Here is a 20,343-nt window from a genome sequence, read left to right as displayed (position 1 = left end):
CACATTGCATCCAATAAATCAGAAAATGCTCTGGGCTGTTATCTGACTCAGAGGGGAATAACTGGCACTCACTCCAGCAGCAGGCCTGGTTTAATTAAAACATAGTGTATTTCCCAATAAGGTAGTGACCAATTTTATTTTGAGTGCAACCTAACACAACTTTACAACAGAATGGAACAGATGAACTTTGCCTTGAAGCTTTTGATACTTTTAAACTGACTTCCCTTGCTAAATCACAGAGATCTGGTTTCCTACACCCCCTTACCACTAAGCAGTTAGTGAATAACTTTACCCACTGTGGCTGTTGCCTTCCAAGCTAATTGCTGGCAAGTACCATCTGTTTCCTAAGCCCTGGCATTAGGGTAACATAGAGCTTGCAGGCAGTCTCCCACAACTCGTGCTCATCACATTCACAAGCACTTGCTTGCTGTAGAATATTTTCTGTCCAGGTAGCAGCATCCTCTGGCTTGTGGGCCATGCTAGACTAAGGGTAGCAAAACAGTAGTACCTCCTCTGTGTGGCAAAAAAATACCTCTATGCTTTCCATCATCTGGGGTTGGCTTTGTTTTTGATTTTAGATTGGAAGAGTTTTTTAAAGAGTTTGGTCACTATGGCTTTTATTAAGAAAAAAACCACAAACTTCTTCCTACAGCACACATGCAGTATTTCTTACTGATGAGGAAAAATTACTGATTTTTTTAAATTATTGAATTCTGATGACCACAGAATAAATAAGGGTACAAATGTGAGACAGGCAAGAAACAGTTAGGAGTAAGTAGCCAGCAACTTCTGGGGGTACACTGGGCAAGGCAGTGGTACATTGACCACAGGAGGGAGCAAAGCTCTGGGGGAGATGCTGTGGGCAGACACCAAGGCAAGGGATGCCTCTTGTGGCAAAGTAGAGCTCTTCAAGAGCATTGTTGGGAGCCAAGAGTAGTTCCCAGGACTGGGGAGATGCTGAGAGCCACCATTCCATCTTGCACACCATGCCCATTAATACCTCCAATTAGTTTCATCTAATCACAGTCTCAGAGAGTATGTTCAAAAGAGGGTGGGAGCCAGAAGAGTTTTAACAAGAAGAGAACCTTTTTTATTCCCAGCACTACCCAAGTGTCCCATATAAGACTAGGTTAGTCAGTGGGTGCTACTTGTCACTTCCAAGATTTTTATTTCACGTCTGTCTCAGGTTTCCAATGATTGTAGAACTGAATTTACTCAAAAATTGAACCAGATTCAGAAACAGTGTCTCTGTTATCAGTGGCTCATATTAATGTTATGAAGTTAACTTTCTCAAGTAATTTCTATGGTTATGGCTGCTTGTTGATTCGAAAGGATTGGTACAGTAAAGAACAGGGAAGTAAATTAAAATAGAAAATAATAGGAATAACTCAACTTCATTTTTTTTGGTGGCAGTGTTAGCAACTGAAAAGACAGTTCATCTCCTTTGTTCAGGTAAAATCTTAGCATGGGGAATTACAAGGTGAATGTGTGTTTCCCTCAGGATACAGAAGAACCACAGAAGCTGTAGGTGAATAAACTGATGTGTTGAGCCAAGGTGCAAAGGTGATATTTTTGTGCCTAGTATGCAAAAATAATGAATGGGCTGTAAAGCCAAAAGGTGTGGGATTGGGGAGGCAGTACATTTGAGTTTGAAGTACTAAAACACCAGTAAATCAGGAAAATAAAATATTCAAATCTTCTAAATGTTAAAATAACCCCACCCTACAAACAAAAATATTGGCAGAAACCTTTACCCCCTCGAATAACATTAAGTATGACTCATGGTTTTGTGAATTTTGATGTGTGGTGGCACAGAAACCATTCTATCTATTACTGACAAATGGAAGATTTCTTGGTTTTAAAAACATGAAAACAGCTTGATCTCATGTACCTTGGTTTAAAAATAAAGCTCTTTTTATAGCATGTCTCAATTTCGACAACCACACTGTGCCATAAATATTAGCTTCCAAGTAAAAGCGTATTTTAAAAGCCTAAACCAGACTCTTATTTTAGGGGTAGCCTGATCCTCTGAGTTTGTGAAGTCTTCAGCAAGAGAAGCCACAGCTGACCATAATGGCTCCTTGTGTTTAACTCTAAAGTTTGTGGGTTCAGCTTTGAATTTAAAAAGGCATTTCTTGATTTGGTAACTTGCTTAAATTTAATTTCAAACTTGTGTAAATTCTAAAGTTTTTTTTTTTTTGTGATGGTAAGCATAGAATAAATCTGCAGGAGTGAAATGCGCTTGAATATATCAGTAAAATGATTTTCTTCTTAATGTTGCAGAGCACAGATAACTCAAATATATCTATAATTGCTCAGAACAAAAAGTGCTTTGACAATGATATTGTTTGCTCAAAGAATGTTTTCATCACTGTTGGAGACACTGAGATTTACTTTAGCGAACCTTCTGAGAAGCAGGTTAGTTATTTTCTTTCCTTTTTTGGTTGCCATTTAAGATAAGCACTGCAAATTTACAGCTCTAAAGGAGCATGTTTTTGGAAAGCATGTCTCAGTCTGAGTTAACGTAGTACAAGTGTTTAGGCCTGGATAAAGCAGCAGGTCCCAGGACACACTTTTTTTTCCCCAGTATTTTTTTTCAAGTTCTATTTGTCATGCAAAGAAGATTGCCCAAAAGTTTCAAGGAGTTGAAACACACTGGCATTTATGAGTTTCTTTCCAGTTCGTTTAGAAAGAGAAACCAAAGTATGAAGCAAACTTGAATGACTGAAAAGACAAAATATCAAAGTATTAAACAACAGTTCTACTAATATTGTTGATTCAGCTATATGCTAAAATATTCTTCAATATATACTCTGCTGTTATCTGGTAGCATTACTTTAGTAGATCTTAATTAATATTAATTTGTGTCAGAAGACCCTAGGGGCACAAGAAAACAAATCTAACTATCAGCTCTGGAAGGCTGGATATTATACTGTGATACACTTTCCAGAACAGGACATTACAATTCTGTGGGATAAGAAGACAATGATGCATGTAAAAGTTGGACCTCGATGGAAGGTGAGCAGAAATATAAACCCAAGATTTTGTGAGGATTATCTATATTCCTAATGTCATCTTTTATTGAATAACTGTGACAGTCTTTTTCTTCAAGACTAGCTTTCCCAGTGATATAACTTGTTCAGCTGCTAGTATTTCCCAGGTAAGAAGAGATGGAGAAAGCAACTTCTGAAGAGGAGTGGCTTACTCTGTTGTTCAATACACTGTAACTTTGGAGATATGCAGTGATTCAGCTCTGAGTCAAAGATAATTTTGGGGTCTGGAAGGGAGGGGTAGTTTTTGAGTTACCCAGTTCACTGCATGTTTTCATTGGCTAGAACCAATGTAAAAGAAACTTCCATGCCCACTACATGGAGGATGGCAAGTTTGTAGTACAGATTGTATTAGACTGACATTGGAACTGCAACCTGGGATGTAGTAGAGGCTTCTGAGATGAACAGATGGAGTCACATGTTGGCTTTAATTAAAAAAGACAAAATACAGAAAAAGATTTAGAAAAAAAACCTTACATATAAACCTAATTGATATATCGTGACAGGATTCAGTCATGATGCAAGGAGGGATTCAAGGCTCCTTTTTTTTACAGTTGCTCTTCTCTTTTCCATTCCTATATCATCTAACTTGTTGTCTCTGCAACTTCAGTCATTGTGTGCAGGCAGAGTAACCATATCAGTGCAATTCAGAATTACATTACTCTTTGTTTCAAACATGAACACGTGTATGAAGATGGAGCTTATTCAGCAAAAGAAAAAAGAGCATGCTAGGCTAGTATCAGATTTTTTGAAGTGTAAGTGAAAGCTATAATGACCACCTAATATGGTTTTAGAGCAAAATTATTATAGGCTTCTGTCCAAGTAGCCATAAAATACTTAATTCACCAACAAGTTGATTTATCAGCCATCAATACACATAGAGAAAAAAAAGGTCTTCAGTTTTTGAGTAAACTAGCTGGGAGCTGAGTTCTACAGGTTGCATTTAGGAACACAAATACTTCCAGTTCTTTCTGTTTCCAATGACTGTTTCTTCCAGAGGCTCCAGTTCAGTAAGACGTCTGCAGCAGACCTTAAGAAAAAAAACCTCATTAGTGTGAGACACATCACCCTAAAAGTCCAGCTCTACTTTTTATTGTTGTGCAGGAATGTCTGTTTTCCTATATATTTGTATATGTATGTATGCATACATAGTTTTTCCATCAGCAGCGTATGCCCAAGAAAAGAAAGTTGCAGCTGTCTCTTTTATAATTACTATTACAAATGTTCTAGCTATTGTGAACTAAAATTAGAGGCAGCAAGTTTTAATGACAACAACTAGCCAGCCTTCACAATCATGATGTAATTCACCTAAACTTTTGACTTTTGGACTGGAATCACTACTGAGCTTTCAGAAAAAATATTACTAGATTCCAGTCTGTTTTCACAGGCAGGCAGTTAGGAGAAGTTCTGGAAAAAAAGGAAGAAAACCACTGATTTCTGTTAAAAGATATTTGCAATATGGAACTAAAGGCATAGCAGAGTGTCAGATATTTTCAAAGGATAAGTCAGATTTACATTCACCCTTTTTATGTAAAAATTTATATATTCCATGTGTGTAATTTGTGCCAATTATTGACTGTAAGTTTATGAAAAAATTCTTTTCTCTTTCAGGGAAAACTGGCAGGCTTGTGTGGAAATTTTGACAAATATACTTCAAATGATCTGACTACATCAAACAACATGGAGGTGAGAAATGCACAAGTGTTTGGAGACAGCTGGGTATTAGGACAGGTAAGTCCCATGTCCAACAAGAATGTAGAGGAAAAAAAAGTTATCATTTTAATTTGTAAAAGAGCACATTACAAGCACATGATGTAAAGGTATTTTCTAAAATTATGGTCACTGTATAAGAGGATATTTTAATTTTTGTGTCTGTAGATATGAAATGTGTTAATAATATCGTATGTCATAGCAAACAGATGCAGAATTTAAATGATACTAAACAATCTCTTTAGGGAAGGATATGTTTTCCCCTGTCAAAGACAATTATAGCTGTCTGCATTTCAGTGTTCTACCAAGTTGGGTATACTGCTTCTGGTATTTTTGATTCATCCCAATTTTCAAAACAATTGTAATTTCTCTGGGGTTGGAAGGCATCAGGATACTGAAAGTAAAGAGAATCTGAATGCTGGAAAAAAGAGGTCTGGAAGAGTTTCCTTCTAAACACTGATAATAAAATGAAGATTAATTTTAGCAGCACATTGTAAACAGAGTAAACTGACAAAGCAGAGGTGGTGAAGGGATGGGCAGAAATGGCTCAGAACAGCAACAGGCACAACCCAGTATAGAAACTTGGTTTCTGAGGAGAAGGTAGGAGGATGCTGTAGGGAATGAATGCTTTATATCACCATTTGGTATTATAAATGGTTCATAACACACATTTATGGTCCAACTCTGGTTTATAACACAGGAGAATAGGTATTTCATTAGTTTGTGCTGAGAAGATGTGAAGTTTTATAGCCTTGTGGACCTCTTGAAAAATCATTATTTGTAATGCACTCCCTTTGGATGTCTATCAGGACGAGTTTTTAATCTGTTCTCTCCTTGACACAGCAAGAAATTGACCAAATATCTCTCACCTCATGGAAGAATGCTTTGAATAAAGATTTTCAGGCTTCTCTGCCTCAATATCTCCCTTTGGATATATTTTATTCTACATAAAATGTTTAAATTTCATAAGCAAGCAAGGCAAATGTGTAGAGTTATACTGCTCATCTAGAAGGTCCTACATAAACAAATGTGTGAATACTTGATATTAAGTTCATGAATTTTTCCTTTTCAATGTATTGATTCAGTGGCTCCCTTAAAAAGGTGTATGGTGTTAGCATAGCACATTAACTGGTAGGATGTTAAGACTTGCACCTTACTTTTTGGTGGCGATACATATCTGTAAAATCTCATGTAATCTCCTGATCTCTATGTCTGCCAGAGTGCTCAGGATCTAAGTTCAGCTTTGGTCTTGCTGGTTGGCTGTGCTCACACAGACTTGGCACTTCATCTGCCCCTGCAGTAGGCCTTCAGGATTTTTTCAGAAAGGACCTTTGGCCTATTGTAAAGATGTATCCTGGTCACCATTTCTGAAAAATCAAAATACTTTAAAGGGATATTTGATAGCTGGAGGCCTAGAATCCAGCTCTGCTACTGGGAAATGTGCTTGTATTAGCACTGTGAAGCAGGAGATGCTTCCAGGGCTCCTCCTTCCTGGGAGTGGCAGCACATATCCTCACAGCAGTGTCTGAGCGCCTGAACAGGAGGGCAGCATATGTGGGTGACTGCACTGCAGCTGAGGCTACTGTGGGACACCCCAATGATGCCTGTGCATTCATTGTCACACCCTCCTGGTGCATTACACTCACCTTGCCTGCTGCACCAACACAGCATGGTTTCAGATGGACTTGTGTTCTCCAAGCTGAGTGTCCCTTTCCTATATTTTTCTGTTCTTTTTTTTTCTTTTTGAAGAGATCCTAGAAGCGATGTAGTTGTATCTCACCCATTTTTTGAGTTATCATGATGAACTTTGACTCTATATTTTAATGAGTTGTTCCCTTCCTACCGCTGCTTCTTTATTTGAATTTACAGGGCTAAAGCCATCTGTAGTATGACTCCATTTAAAGTCAGTGAAAACCACCCAGGATGGATTTGGACCACGTATTTGTTTGTGATGTTACAGTTGGTTGCTTTGGTAATGATTATAATGTGTCACAAAGAAAACATTTTGTCTTTATGCACTGAGCAGACAGCAGGAACATTTTAGTGCTTTAGAAAAAAACAAAAAGTTTTTTTTTAGAGCAAATGTTTTCAATTATAAAAACAAATCAAGGAAAGAAGATGGAGAAGATAGAATTGAAATTTTTTATTTTCTGATTATGAAAGTGTTGAATTATATGCTACTATGATGTACCTGAGTCTGTGATAAACACACCTACCTATAAAATATTTGTGGGTTTTGTGCTTGTTTTTAAGTGTAAGAGCCCAAATGAAACACTGAGACCATGTGAAGTACATCAGAGCAAGTTCCCTTATGCAAAAAAGGAATGCTCAATTTTATACAGTGATCTTTTTGCACCTTGTCGCAATGTGGTAAGTTTATTAAATATCCAAGATTGCTCTCATGAAAATAATAAAATTCCAGTAATTAATTTCTTCTTGCCAGTACCCTCAGTCTGAATGTGAGGATACAGAGTAAAGCCCTGCAAGTATCTCTGTGTGGGTGGGCTATATTTGTGCAGAGCTCCTTGTTCCTTTCAAGACTGGAATCTAAACATAAAAGTGGTAACAGAGTTGTGAGTTAGTCTACTGAATAATCAAGGTTCTAGCCTCTTTAGGGTTTATTTATACCTTTTATCTATATAGGTAGCTAAGTTTTACAAATTGTAAATTTGTATAAATTGAGGGATTCTAAAGTAAGTATATGTGTAATGCACCTACAGCTTACTTCAAATGGTTTTATTTTGTTGTTTCCTGCTTTATATAGAAAGAAATATGAGAGAGCAAGATTTCTGCTTTCGAACTTTTTAATTGTTTGGCAGCTTATCATCTGGTTTTATCAAAACTCTGAGGTTTGGTATCCTTGTTTTCCCAATGCCTTGCTGAGTAAGAGTTAAAAGAGTTACAAGAATGTCCTTCAGTTCAGTCTAGACAAGATGGGGACAACACTATTCCATGTGGTAATCTTTTATTCCATTTTAATACACACTATATCAACGCAAGATGTGCTTTATACATTTTCCCCTATTTCTAATTTTAGCCTCCCAATGGTATTTAGGTGCTTCTTTACACCTGAACAAGCAAGAACCACTATGACATTTCATCTCAGTCTTGAATTTCTTCATGATTATTAATACTAAGTGAGATCATTAGCTGTCTCAGCTGAACCTCCTGACTTTCAGGACTGAAGCTGAGTATCAACATGGTTAGGAATTTGCCTGTGAAGGAGGTTGCAGTAGCTTAACCCAAGAGATTTATTAATGTTGACTTAAGTTACTATGTAAAGAATTTTTTGAGCGTGTGCCTGAGAACATAGTGATGAGTGTATTTTCAAAGTGGCAAATAATAAATAAAAATGGAACTTTTGAGAGTCTTTAAGAAAGTGTATTATTATAACAAATTAGAAAGATCTTTTCTCTTGAATGTTCATCTTTTATATCTTATCCATGTTGTGATTAGAATTTGCAAAAATTATATTAAAAAATCTATGCCAGGTGCAAAACATGTGATTTAATTAGTAGTCAAGTATTTCTGCATGTGTGCATCTATCTTGTATGGGAGAGTCTGTAAAGCAAACATCTTTCTTGTGTTTTTAGAACCCATTAATCAGCATGTGAAAGTACAGCTCCTGCAAATGTAATGTAGAGTGACCTCCTATCAAGGGCATGTGCAGCTGACTGCTGGGTGGGGAGCAGGGTGCCAAGAAAAAAGCCTGAGCAGAGACTGACACTGGGGGCAGGGAAAGAACAGAAAACAAAGGTGGGGTTTTCCAACACTTACTGTTGCTTCTGCTATGTGGGTGGAAGATCCTGCAGTGCATGCAGGCAAGCTCCTGTCTGTGGGCCAGGCGGCCTTTCAGCTCAACTCAGGCTGCAACACCAGTTTGCAGGGAGACAAAATCTTGCATCTCTGCCTGGCAGCCACTGATGGATTGCAGTTGCCCAAATAAGCACTGAATTCAACAGGGTCTGAGGAACCTGACCATGAGAAAAAAGGGTCTTCCTCCTAATTCCTGAAACAGCAGGATCTTTGGTCCAAGGCTCCCAATTTGTCACAAGAGCAGGATATTGCTGACCCGTGGAGAGATGCTGTTCCGCAGGCATGAGAGACAGACTGAGATATCTGGGGCCAGTTTGCTGTTAGGTGATTTCTACAAAGCTTCTACTGTCACTTTCAATGGAGCTAGTTCTTATGTGTGTCCCCCACATCCCCAGTGGTATCCCTGTTTTCAAAACAAGAAAAAGAATGAAAGCACAATAACATCTCTCTGCCCTTGATCCAGTCCCTGCCAGCTTCTAGCTGCTGCCAGCTGAGAAGCTGTCTTCGTGTTAGATAAGTAGTGCTTTGTTACTGTGGTGGTATTTCTGTAATCTGACGTGTGCCATTTGAGTGCTTTACAGCTGAGCTAGACCAGACACTAAACTGAAGAGAAGCATTGCTTTAAACAGGCCATGTGTTGAGTAAGAACACTATTTTGGAAATGCTGCTCAACATTACAAAAAAGATGATTTAAACTCAAGAAATAGTGAATCATGTAAAATCATGAAATATTGTGATAGGATTTTAGAGAACGTGGATTTCTGATCTAATGAAGTTTTGTGAACAAATTATATTAAAATCTTGACAAGTGCAGAAATATTATTTTCTTTTTGTGCACAATGTCACCAGTGGTCCCAAGCTTTCTTCCCCTGGGAAATCTCCCCTCTATAAATTATTACTTTAATAACTTGGTAATCAGAGTCACAGCTCTGATTTTGTTGTTGTTCATGCAAAACTGACAGGATGACTACAGATGGCAGTATTTGCCTTATAAAAGCAGAACTGCCAGCTTCAATAATTCTTTAAAATTGATGAACAGCAAGTGTGTGGACAAGCATGTTTGTTAGTAATCACTGTTTCAATTTTTCTTTTGACCTTTAACTTAGGTATAAGCTGATCATTTGAAGTGTGCATTTTGTGTAGGAATATGCCCAAACTTTGGAAAATACCTTATTGTTGTGTTTAATGCTTTCAGTCAGTCCAGAAGTAAAACTCCTGCTGCAACTGGAATTTGTACATCTCACGCAATTAAGTCAGCTGTTTTTGTTCTTTCCCCTCCCAGATTGATGTGACTTCTTTTATCAAAAATTGTCACACAGATACATGCAACTGCAATCTTGGTGGGGACTGCGAGTGTCTGTGTACCAGTATTGCAGCTTATGCCCACAAGTGCTGCCAGCAAGGAGCAGCAATTCACTGGCGATCTCCTCTGCTCTGTGGTATGTACCTGGGCTGGCCATGCTCCAGAGCTCATCTCACAGGCATCTCTGATTTTTTCCTACCCAATTTACAAATATGACAGAAGCAGGTGGATAATAAACATAGTTCACATCTCTCAAGCTGTCCCTGTGTTAGCTGTGCTGTCCTTATACACCCAAATTCACTGTCTTGCTGAAAAGGGGTGGCTGTGCTTAGGGTGTGTTAGCGCAGAGACTGTGGGAAAGGCACTGCTGGATGTCCATTTTTATGTGTAGGGCTCCAAAGAGACCCAGTCTGTTCTTTTCTTTGACAGCAAGAAGGGTTCTTAGCTGTAGAATGATTCCTGCTTCAGGTTTGCTGTCGCTGGACGAAAGTCTAAGGAAATAAAATCACTGACTGAAATATCTTGTGGGACATGAAACTTCCTCTCCTGAAATGAGCTTTACATATTTAGGATGCATAAATACATGGATTCTCTTGTTACTACTACTACTAATAGTAATAATAATATGCTTGTTTTCTTTGTCTTTTAGCTTATGACTGTGAATATTACAACCAAGGTATGTACTATTTGACATTCTTGTTTAAAACAGTCAATTAATTTATGGGCTTTTTCTTTGACTTGATGTATGCAGTTTTAACATTAATTTTATTTTTAATGAGTGAAGGTTAGTGGCCCAGCTGTGTTGAATGATCCTAGCAATCCCTAATGTCTCCATTAATAAGTTCATAATGTTCAGTGTGGGAGGAGTGGATTGGTCCATCATCCTACAACATATGGTAGCAGTCAGGAAGAAGCTCTAGAAGGACATTTCCTTGTGTTTGTACTGTACATTTCAGAGCTGGGACCTACAATATTTGGACATTGATGGGCTATGGGATTTTGTGCACAAGTCTCACAATACTCTACTGTAAAAAGAATGAGAATGAATTCCTGTGTCATTCCCTCTAATATTTGAATACTGTGCAGATGCTTTATAGGGAGCAGTAGATATTGAAAAGGGAAACTTGACTAATTGCAATGAATGAATGAATCTGAATTTTAATGTGTCTTTTTGATGACTAGGATGACTTGCATCTCATAATAAGGATCATTATACAGACTATATTTTTCTCCTCCAGTCTGGCCTACTACAGTAGTAGCATGTACATCTTGCTAGGTATAGCTGACTTCCCAATTACTTTTTAATAGGGAATTTTATCTTACTCAGAAAGGTTTGAGGACATGGCTTTAATGGCGAACATCATGGCAGTGGTCTTAAAGGTCCTTTCTGGCCTTAATTATTCTATGATTCTATGAAAAAAGTAGGAAGGAGTACTGGTTTTGGCTAATTTTCTTCATATAGCTAACATGAATTTAATAATATATTTTGTATTTGTGAGGACAGTGGTGTAGTAGCTATTGCTTATATGGATTAAGGTTTTCCCAGTTCTCATGCTGATCCATCAGTAGGCAAGCTGGGGCTGCAAAGGAGGTTAGAGGGGACAGAGCTGGGACAACTGACCCCAGCTGACAAGAGGGATGTTGCAGAACACATGATGTTGAGTTCAGCAATAGAAATTGGAGGGGAAGTTTTCTGGGACTGGCATTGCTTAGGGTTTGTCTAGATGTTGGTCAGCTGATGGTGAAGAATTTGGCTTTTTAATCACTTTTCTTTGTTTTCTTTGTTTTTTGGGGTTTTTTTTTCCAATTGTTTTCTTTGGTTTCCTTTTCTTTTTCCTTATTTCTCTATAACAAAACTCAAACCAAACCATGATTTAACTGTCTTTATCTCCACCTATGAGGTTTTTTCAGTTCTTCCCCTCTGATCCTTTTGTGAGCTGTGTGGTGAGTGACCAGGCATGTGGTGCTTAGCTGCCTGACAGGGTTAAAGTCAAGGACAGAGTTATGCATGTTTCCACTACCAAGTGGAACCAAGTGGAAAATTAAGACGTAAGTTTTGTATATTATGTGATGCAAATTTTTCTTTTTCTATTTGATTTTTCTTCCTGTAGGTCTTGGTGAAGGACCCTATATTTTGGCAAGTTTTGGAGTGAATGACACAATTATAGGGGCTAATGTATCCAGCAGAAGGATATTTCCCTTGCCTAGAACTGGAGCACATGGAAATGTAATTTTCAGTTTCATGATAACTCCAGGTCTTTTCAAAGATAAAGATTTATGTAAGTGTTCTCAGCAGTTTTGCTAATGGTGAGGTATATATGTCAAACTATATTAATGATTTTTGCTGCATCTTCTAAATGTCCTAAAGTAGTCTAGATATTTTTAGTTTTTGGAATAAGTTGCAAATTTCAAAATGAAGGAGGGATTAAAATTTTAATTTTTTTAATATTAGAAAACCTCACTTCCAGCTTTAAAGTTGAATTTTCAAAAATTATTTTAAAAGTATTGCAAAATACAAGTGAATAGAGTAACTTTGTGAAGAAATCCAATTAGTTTGTATAACTGGAAACTGGTGAAATTTTCACAAGTGTATAGCAAACATCAACACTGAAGGTCAATGCAGGATATTTTTGTCTCCAGTAAAATTGGTTCTACCTTGTGTTTCCACCTTATTTGTTACTTTTCCTGACCTAGAAAATGTGCAACTCAGAATGTTAACAAGCAGCATCTCTGTGCAACATAGAATGCAGTTTCTTAGGTGAAGAGCTAATCCTAAACTCTATGTTGTACTTGTCAGAGACTTATCCAAACTATACAACAAAAATAAACCTGTTTAAATATTTTTTTCTGTATATATTTTTATTTTTTCACATCTGTGAAGATTGTGCCAGTTAAATCAATAAAGATTTTGTCATTGCTTTCTCAAATAATTTAGTGTGTTGAAAAAATCACAAACCTTCAAAAATCAACATAAAGAAGGGCTCTCTCCACAAAAAAAAATTCAAACTAAGTTTACAAACATTTGAATGTTTATTGCCCTGGGAAAACTAGGTTTTTAGATGTGATTTTGAAATGAAAAATACATAAAACAGAAGTATTAGTTCATTCTTGTCAAATCCCTATGTAAAGTGGAAGTAAATAATTCATTATATCTGTGCAGTACACAGATGACTTTCATATGGAAATGAGGGATGAGATAATATTGCTGTAGATTAGAGAACTTCAAGACCGTATTCAAGTTGAAAATCAAGAATGAAGTCAGTCTTCTTATAAAGCCTTACATTTTCAAAGAATTTTTTCACTTTTGGTTTGTGTCATGGGTAGAGCAAATAGAGGTCAGGTCTCTTATTTGGCCATAGATTTTCTTACACTATTTCTGGATATGACTGCATATTAAAAAAAGCCTGATCTCAATGTCCTTACAATGTGATATTATTTACTAATGAAATTTTGGCCATGCTAAGCTGTCAGACCTTTGTCCAAACTTGAGAAAAACTCCCAAGATATGCAAGTTCCAGTCTGAGACTGCTTGGGCATAAGTTTTGAAGGTTAGTAGCAGTCGGCTGAATGCAATTTTGGTCTAACTGATAAGTTGCCTGGTGGTTCTGGATTATATGATCCTTTGGAGTCTCTTTTAGACCCTGCATTGTGTTTCTAACTCTCTTTTGTGCAACTTAAAGCTGATTTTTTTTTTTTTTTTGTGAAAAGACAGTTTTAAAAAGGAGCCACTTAGCAGCCAATGTATAGGATTTAATCTCAATTATAAGTTGTTTTCTGTGAAAATCTCACCATTTTTATAATTTTTTTTCTTCTGTGGAAGCTCTGTCTCTTGTTTCCCTTGAATCTGCTGAAAGACCAAACTACTTTCTGTATGTACATGACAATGAAACCATCGGGTTGGAGCAGTGGCAGGCAAATGCCTCCTTTCAGAGACGAGCCACCTTCTTCCACCACCAGGGTCTCTGGAGTCCAGGGCTCAGTGCCTTCGAGCTGCACAGTAAAAAAGGCTTTTTCATCATTCTCACCTCATCCAGTGTTAAAGTGGAAAAGTATGATGGTTCAGAAGAATTCAAACATTTCAGTAGCTTTAGTATTGAAGGTAAATTTTGCAAAATCTGCAGGGATAAACATTTTTTTCTGCTTGCCTTCAGAGCATTTTCTTTCTTGTATTTCATCAGCAATATTAACAAATATTTTATCCTATTTTTAATTTCTTTCTGTCTTCCATTCTATCTCAAAGTGCAATTATTTTCTAACTTTTGCAGATAGGATGGTCACTTGATCTTTGGACTATGTTTTCATTGGCTTGCTCTTTCAAAATGAAAGTGGCATGTCACAAAATTATGTATGTTAATATCTCATTAGTAATCTATAGATACCTATTCTTTTAAATGAATTGGGTAATTTTGTTGCATCTGCAACCAACAGTATCTGCAATATGTTTAACTGATCTTTTATGTTTTGAAACAGAGTATATTGTAAAAATTAATAGCTGCTTTTATTGTCAAAACTTGAAGTGTTTTTTAGCTTGAACAAATTTAAAATACTTGAAACTGAACAAAATCTCACATATTGGAAAGTTCTGGAAAATTTGGCTGTTTGGTTTTTTCATTTATCTGAAGATCCCAATGTATGTTATAGAAAAGGTTGTAAATTTAAATTGTTTATTGACTATTGAATCAATTAAAACCCCTTTTCTTTCCTTCTCAGAACTCAGCGCTTCTGTGCCTTACAGAAGGATGTGTGAATGGCGATATGAATCTTGTGCTAATCCTTGTTTTAAGACATGTAGTGATCCTGAAGGAACAGCATGTAAATTTCTTCCTCTGTAAGTAAAATTAATCTCATATTTCTACTGTATTGTTTTTTGTAATATGCATACCATATGCTTTCTGAAAACCACTGCTGCTGCAATATCCATCTAGTTTTATTATCCAGATTTCAATATGATTCTTATGAGAAACTCTCACAAGTCATATGAAATCATTTGTACCAAGCCTCTCATTTCCCACAGTTTGTATTCCCACTTGAATGTGCTTTCCAACACAAGAATAAGAGGGTTTGTATTTAGCCCAGAGGATTAGCTTCTGGTAGTGGTTAAGTGGAAAACTGTTAAATAAATGAAGGCTATTTCCTTCTGTGGATTTATAGCTGCATCCTAAACCAACGCACCATGATGTAAAAACGACTACATCTTTCTGGTGTTTATATGACAGAGATGAGAAATTGTAGGAATAGTAAGGGAGGAATACGCCCTCTCCTGTAAGAAGAAGGAACTTTTACACTGGAAGATGCCCATTGGCGTGAAGGGAGGGATTTCAGAGGGGTGATGGTAGCTTAGAATTTAGTAAACAGATTTCCTGTCTCAGTGGTTCTCCCCTGGCCTCTATGAAACCATAGCAAACTAAAAGGAAAAATGCCTAAAAGCTCAAGGCACAATGTGCTGGAAAAGAAAGGATATTTTAGATTTCAGACTCCCTAGGCATATGCAATTTATGATTAGTAATACTGCTAACATGACCAATTTTCTCTGTTGGTATTCTTAGCTTTTTCCTTATGGGAACACTGGTTGTTAATGTCATGATTTTCTTATTGAAAAGTCCCCCAGAATGAAAAAGACATGGGAATATAGTGATTTCTCTGTATTCTTCTATGTTGAAAGGACACAAGAGACAGGCTTTATGGAGTCAATATAAATATTTTAATATCTCAAATGAACATATTTGGATAGAACAAAAGTCTTGTTGACGTGTTCATCATTCTGCTAAAAACCTTTCTGTTTAGGGATCTAAACTTACACCTGGTTGGGGAAGAAAAATGGTCCAACGCCATCAGATTCATCGGCCTATGCAAATAATTATTAACAGTTTTGAAATATAATTATGCTGCCAAATAACTTTGTGACCTTGAAATGCCTCAAAATTCTATGTTGATAATTTCATTGGAAAGTTCTCAGAACCCTGATAAGACATTCTAATGGTTTGTTTAGACAAAGTAAAATAATTTAAAATTAACTTATACTTCTACTGTGGCTCTAGAATTAACTATACAATATTTTAAAGGGTTGAAGGATGCATGCCATACTGTCCCAAAAACATGATCCTTGATGAAGTCACACTTAGATGTGTTTATCCAGAAGACTGTGAGTATACTTTATTATGTTGATCTACTGTTATAAATTGCTTCAAGATCCTAGGAAAGGGTCTTAATCAAATGTATTTTTTTAAAGTTAAATGCTTTCTCAGAACATATTTCTGTTGAAGATTGTTTCTCTTGGACATAGACTCCATTCCCAGTCATCCAAACTACAGCTTCTGCATTCAGAAAGTTGTATTTTACATTGAATTCTCATATTTCTCATATAGAGGGTTATATATATAACCTTTTGTGATTATGTTATACTCAGAACAACTATATTTGACTATATAATGCTAGTATATTACACATATAAAAGGGAGAGATTCCACATGAAAGACATACACCTGTAGAAAAAGTTCAGTCTTTTCAGAGGATGACACACCACTAACAAATTCAGCTCACCTATTTCATAATTTCTGGTGTGTAAAAGTACCATATAATTTCCTTATTCTGTGGAATAGAGTATTATTTTAACATTAAAATTTAGTTTTAATACTGTATCTGATTGTACAAATTTTGAATCAAACATGTTATGCTTGATATTTGCTGGTACAAAGTATCTTGTATAATATCTTCTAATGATGTAATGTACTTATTTCAAATATTTTACTATTTTGGATTTACTGAATTTTCTCTGGAATTGCCTTATTGCTTCAAAATTGCTCTGCAAAACATTGATTTTCACCAATATAAAAAGTTAACTACTTCATTTGCAGAGAAAATTAGAAAACATTTATAAAACATCAGCTGAATTCCTCAAAGTCATCAGACGACCTGGAACCATGGGCAAGATCTGATTTGCTAATATTTAAATGGGATTTGAGTAGAGATAGATTTGCTCTTTTTCTTTACTAATAATCCATAAAGGACAGTTAAACACACATTTTTCCTTTTAGGCATACCTGTGACACCTACAGAATCAGACATTGGACTGAAGCCTTCACTGTTAATCTCTCACATGGGTCCCACCACGGAGAGATTTCCTCAGACACTCCCTGTATTTGTTACTTCAAGGAATAAATCAACTCTCATCGGTGTGACAGACAAGATAACCATAAATGCAAACACAGCTTCAAGGGGAATGAATATGTCGGCACAGTCCATTACAGACTTTTATTCATTGGAGGCCTCTAATGCTGCCACCTATTCAACATTTTCATTACCAAGTACAGTGGAGCCTTCTGATGTACTTCACAGCACAGCCAGCCCTACTGTCCTTTCCAAACCCATCCCTTCAACAGATTTTCCAATTCTTTTTCAAGCCTCAGCAGTCACATCACGTACTGCCCGCTCTAATGCATCTATAACTTTACCCATTATAATAACAACTCCAACAACCCTGCTCAGTGCAAGTCCTATTCCAGCGCATTCTGCATTATTAACACCCACTTCCCTAATGATAGTTCCATTTTCACTCAAAACATCAACCACTCAGCTAGGAACAGTTCGACCTTCCTCAGCACTAACAACTCTAGCCTCCAAGATATCTTTGGTTGCTTCTGAGCTGCCTGCAGGGATTGGGAAGAGTAGGAGTCCTTCAGTAAGTCATTCTAGGGGAGCAGAAATACACTCTGAAGTGTCTTTGTCTGCCTTGGGGGCTGACAGAGAAACTTTCACAAGACCTATATTTCCTCTAGATCCACGATTGACACTAAGAACATCTACTTCTCCTATATCTACTTTGCCTGTTAGAATTAGGTCTGGTATTAGTCAAACTGCAGTGTACCCAACACCCAGTTCTGCATTGACTTCAGCTGCTCCTCAAATTCCTATGACTACTAGATTTTCTAGCTCTGAGAAAAGTATTCCTCAATTAATCACAGTTTCACATTTCAAAACAGCAAAACTCTTGTCTAAAACTTCTCTGATATCATTAAATGTTAGCTCTTCAACTAGTTTTCCTGTAAAGCCACTTTCATCTTCAGTGCAAACTTCGACTGTTCCCAAACAGACATCTCCATTAAAAAAGGGCAGTATTTCTGCTGCTCTGCCAATAATGACCGTATCTTCACCTCAAGTTGTTTCTCAAATCCCTAAAAACACTTCAAGTGCTGCAACATGCACAGTACCTACAACAGTCCATTCTATGTATACCTCCCTGAAGCCCAAAGCTATGGCAGGCGCCACTGTTGCCTCCAAAAGTTTTTATACAGTAACTTCTAGTGCCTCCACTCCTCTACTCAATTCAACAATCTTTGATAGGTCTGTAGTAAGTAAAGCCTCAACAGAAAATAAGCAAATAATGCACACTGATTTCTTTTTATTATCATTCATTTCTAAAAAGCCAAAGAAATCTGTAATGTCTTCAGCCTTCCCTCTCAGGACATTGGTATTACCTCTAAATTCTACATCAATAACCACTTCAGAACTTACAGAGTACCCAAAAAGTTCAGATACAGAATTGAAAACTGACCCTGTGGCTGAAAGTTCAGGTACTTCCATTTCCAAAAATCCTTCTTTTACAAGGTCATTATCTTTATTTACAGCCTTGTTATCAACATCAGAAGCATCTTATGTGACATCTCAGACTACAAGTTCTTCATTGATTCCCATAGTCAGTAGTACATCACCACCCACACAAAATATAAGTGCTACCCAAGTATCAGTTTCGTCTCTAGATACACAAGGGACTTCAAAAATTCCAATGATAGACCTTGCAACTTCTGTGGATTTTTCTAAATTCACTTTAAAAATAAGTCTCTCTACCAGCTTTTCAGCAGCACTAAAAACATCCATTGTAATGCCCTCTTTACTAACACCTAACACCTCTGAAATCAGTTTAGAAAGCCAGCCCTCTATGCCTTCACCTCCTCCTAAGACCACTCATATCTCTAATGTTTCTCTAGGAAAACAGAGTTCTTCGGTAAGTTCTTCAGGAGAAGGAGAAACAGTATCAGCCATACCAGCTGAAATCATCACTCAATCCACTACGCCAATGATCAGGAACGCAACAGTGAATGCTACATCCTCAAAAGCACCTTATATTTATGAAAAAATGCTACCTAGTTCTTCAGCCAGTTTATTAGTTACTTCAGGCACCACCACCCTAGCCTCAAGGATTACTACAAAAACTGCTGATTCTTTTGTTGTCAATTTGGATTTTTATATGGCTTCAGCTTCAGTTCCTACCACCATAGAAACACACAAATCTTTATTTTCAACTGCAGTAACTCAAGCTTCACAGAGCACTAGAGAAACTCCAAAGATTAATATAATGAAAACAACTGGTACTACAAATCCATTATCACAGATGAAGAGTACCTCATACATAGCATCAGAAGTTAAATACACAACTTCATTCGAAAACACTGTGGATATTTCAGAAGATGGTCAGATGTCACATGAGAAAAAAAATGCTACCAAGACAAAGACAACCACAACTGACAAATCTTCCCCCCCTTATTTGCCAGTAACTGCACTTCAGAGTCTGCTTTTTTCAAGAAATACAACCTCAGTCAAAAATATCTCTATTTCTGGAGTCCTGGATGTAATGGCATCAGATAGGTCCAAAATCCCAACACAGAAGCCCATTACGCCTTATTTTAGTGTAACAGAGGCCACAGAGCTGCAAACCAGAGCTATAATAGATTTGTCACTTTCTAGTGGTGGAACGGCTCTGCCTTCCTCGTCAGAAATGATGGCAGTAGCTGACAAGGCTTACTTTGGCACGATGATGCACACACTGATATCTACATCTTCTGAGTGTATGGTATGATCAGTCTTACTTTCCCCTGTATGTTAACATATATATTTCTTTTCAGTCCGTTCTGTTATTCTACATATGTAATACCCAAGATTTAAAATAGTGCATATTTTCTATTTAATTTACTTGTTTTAAAATTCTCAGTTATTCTTAGAGGATAGTTTTGTTGCTGCTCTTACACTGCCTTGGTGCATTCTGCAAGTTCGATATATTGCTCTGAAAAAAATTCTTTAAAGATATGTGAGTTTTCTAGATAGCTAAATATATTTCTGAGGTGCTAAAAAGCCACAATCCTTGGAATTTTGATGTTTCTGAGTAATCTTACTCTGTTTTTCCTTCTTCCACTTGTTTCTTTGTCATAGGGTTTGAAATGATGAGAATGCATGATTTTATGTTTCTTAAAATGCTTCAGACTATAACTGATTATAACACGTACCCTCAATGCATAATGCTTTACATAGGGTATTCCACCAAAGCTGGATGGAACAGGAATGGTGTGGGTGAATGGACATGCATCATTGTCACTGGTTACAACCATACAAATGCAAGTCATTCCAAAATAACTGATGAGGGGCAGGTAGATGTGCTGATTGTCTCTCAGATCTGGGGGGTGGACAAGTCAT

At 36.9% G+C, this 20,343-nt stretch overlaps 1 protein-coding gene across 1 annotated transcript in view; it reads left to right on the top strand.

The window, feature by feature from the left end:
* The window catches only part of OTOGL (otogelin like), a 90,019-nt gene that overhangs the window by 46,383 nt on the left and 23,293 nt on the right, over positions 1–20,343 (top strand). The window contains exons 26-37 of the mRNA XM_030960826.1: positions 2,284–2,418; positions 2,872–3,018; positions 4,662–4,781; positions 7,014–7,130; positions 9,859–10,015; positions 10,529–10,555; positions 11,991–12,158; positions 13,700–13,978; positions 14,590–14,707; positions 15,942–16,021; positions 16,914–17,183; positions 18,504–19,726. Coding sequence (XP_030816686.1) covers positions 2,284–2,418; positions 2,872–3,018; positions 4,662–4,781; positions 7,014–7,130; positions 9,859–10,015; positions 10,529–10,555; positions 11,991–12,158; positions 13,700–13,978; positions 14,590–14,707; positions 15,942–16,021; positions 16,914–17,183; positions 18,504–19,726 — 2,841 coding nt within the window. The remainder of the gene's footprint in view (positions 1–2,283; positions 2,419–2,871; positions 3,019–4,661; positions 4,782–7,013; positions 7,131–9,858; positions 10,016–10,528; positions 10,556–11,990; positions 12,159–13,699; positions 13,979–14,589; positions 14,708–15,941; positions 16,022–16,913; positions 17,184–18,503; positions 19,727–20,343) is intronic.

Source organism: Camarhynchus parvulus, chromosome 1A (genome assembly GCF_901933205.1).
Source record: "Camarhynchus parvulus chromosome 1A, STF_HiC, whole genome shotgun sequence".
Classification (NCBI taxonomy): domain Eukaryota; kingdom Metazoa; phylum Chordata; class Aves; order Passeriformes; family Thraupidae; genus Camarhynchus; species Camarhynchus parvulus.
The sequence above is the reverse complement of the archived record's forward strand: the minus strand, read 5'-3'. Positions and strand labels throughout refer to the sequence as shown.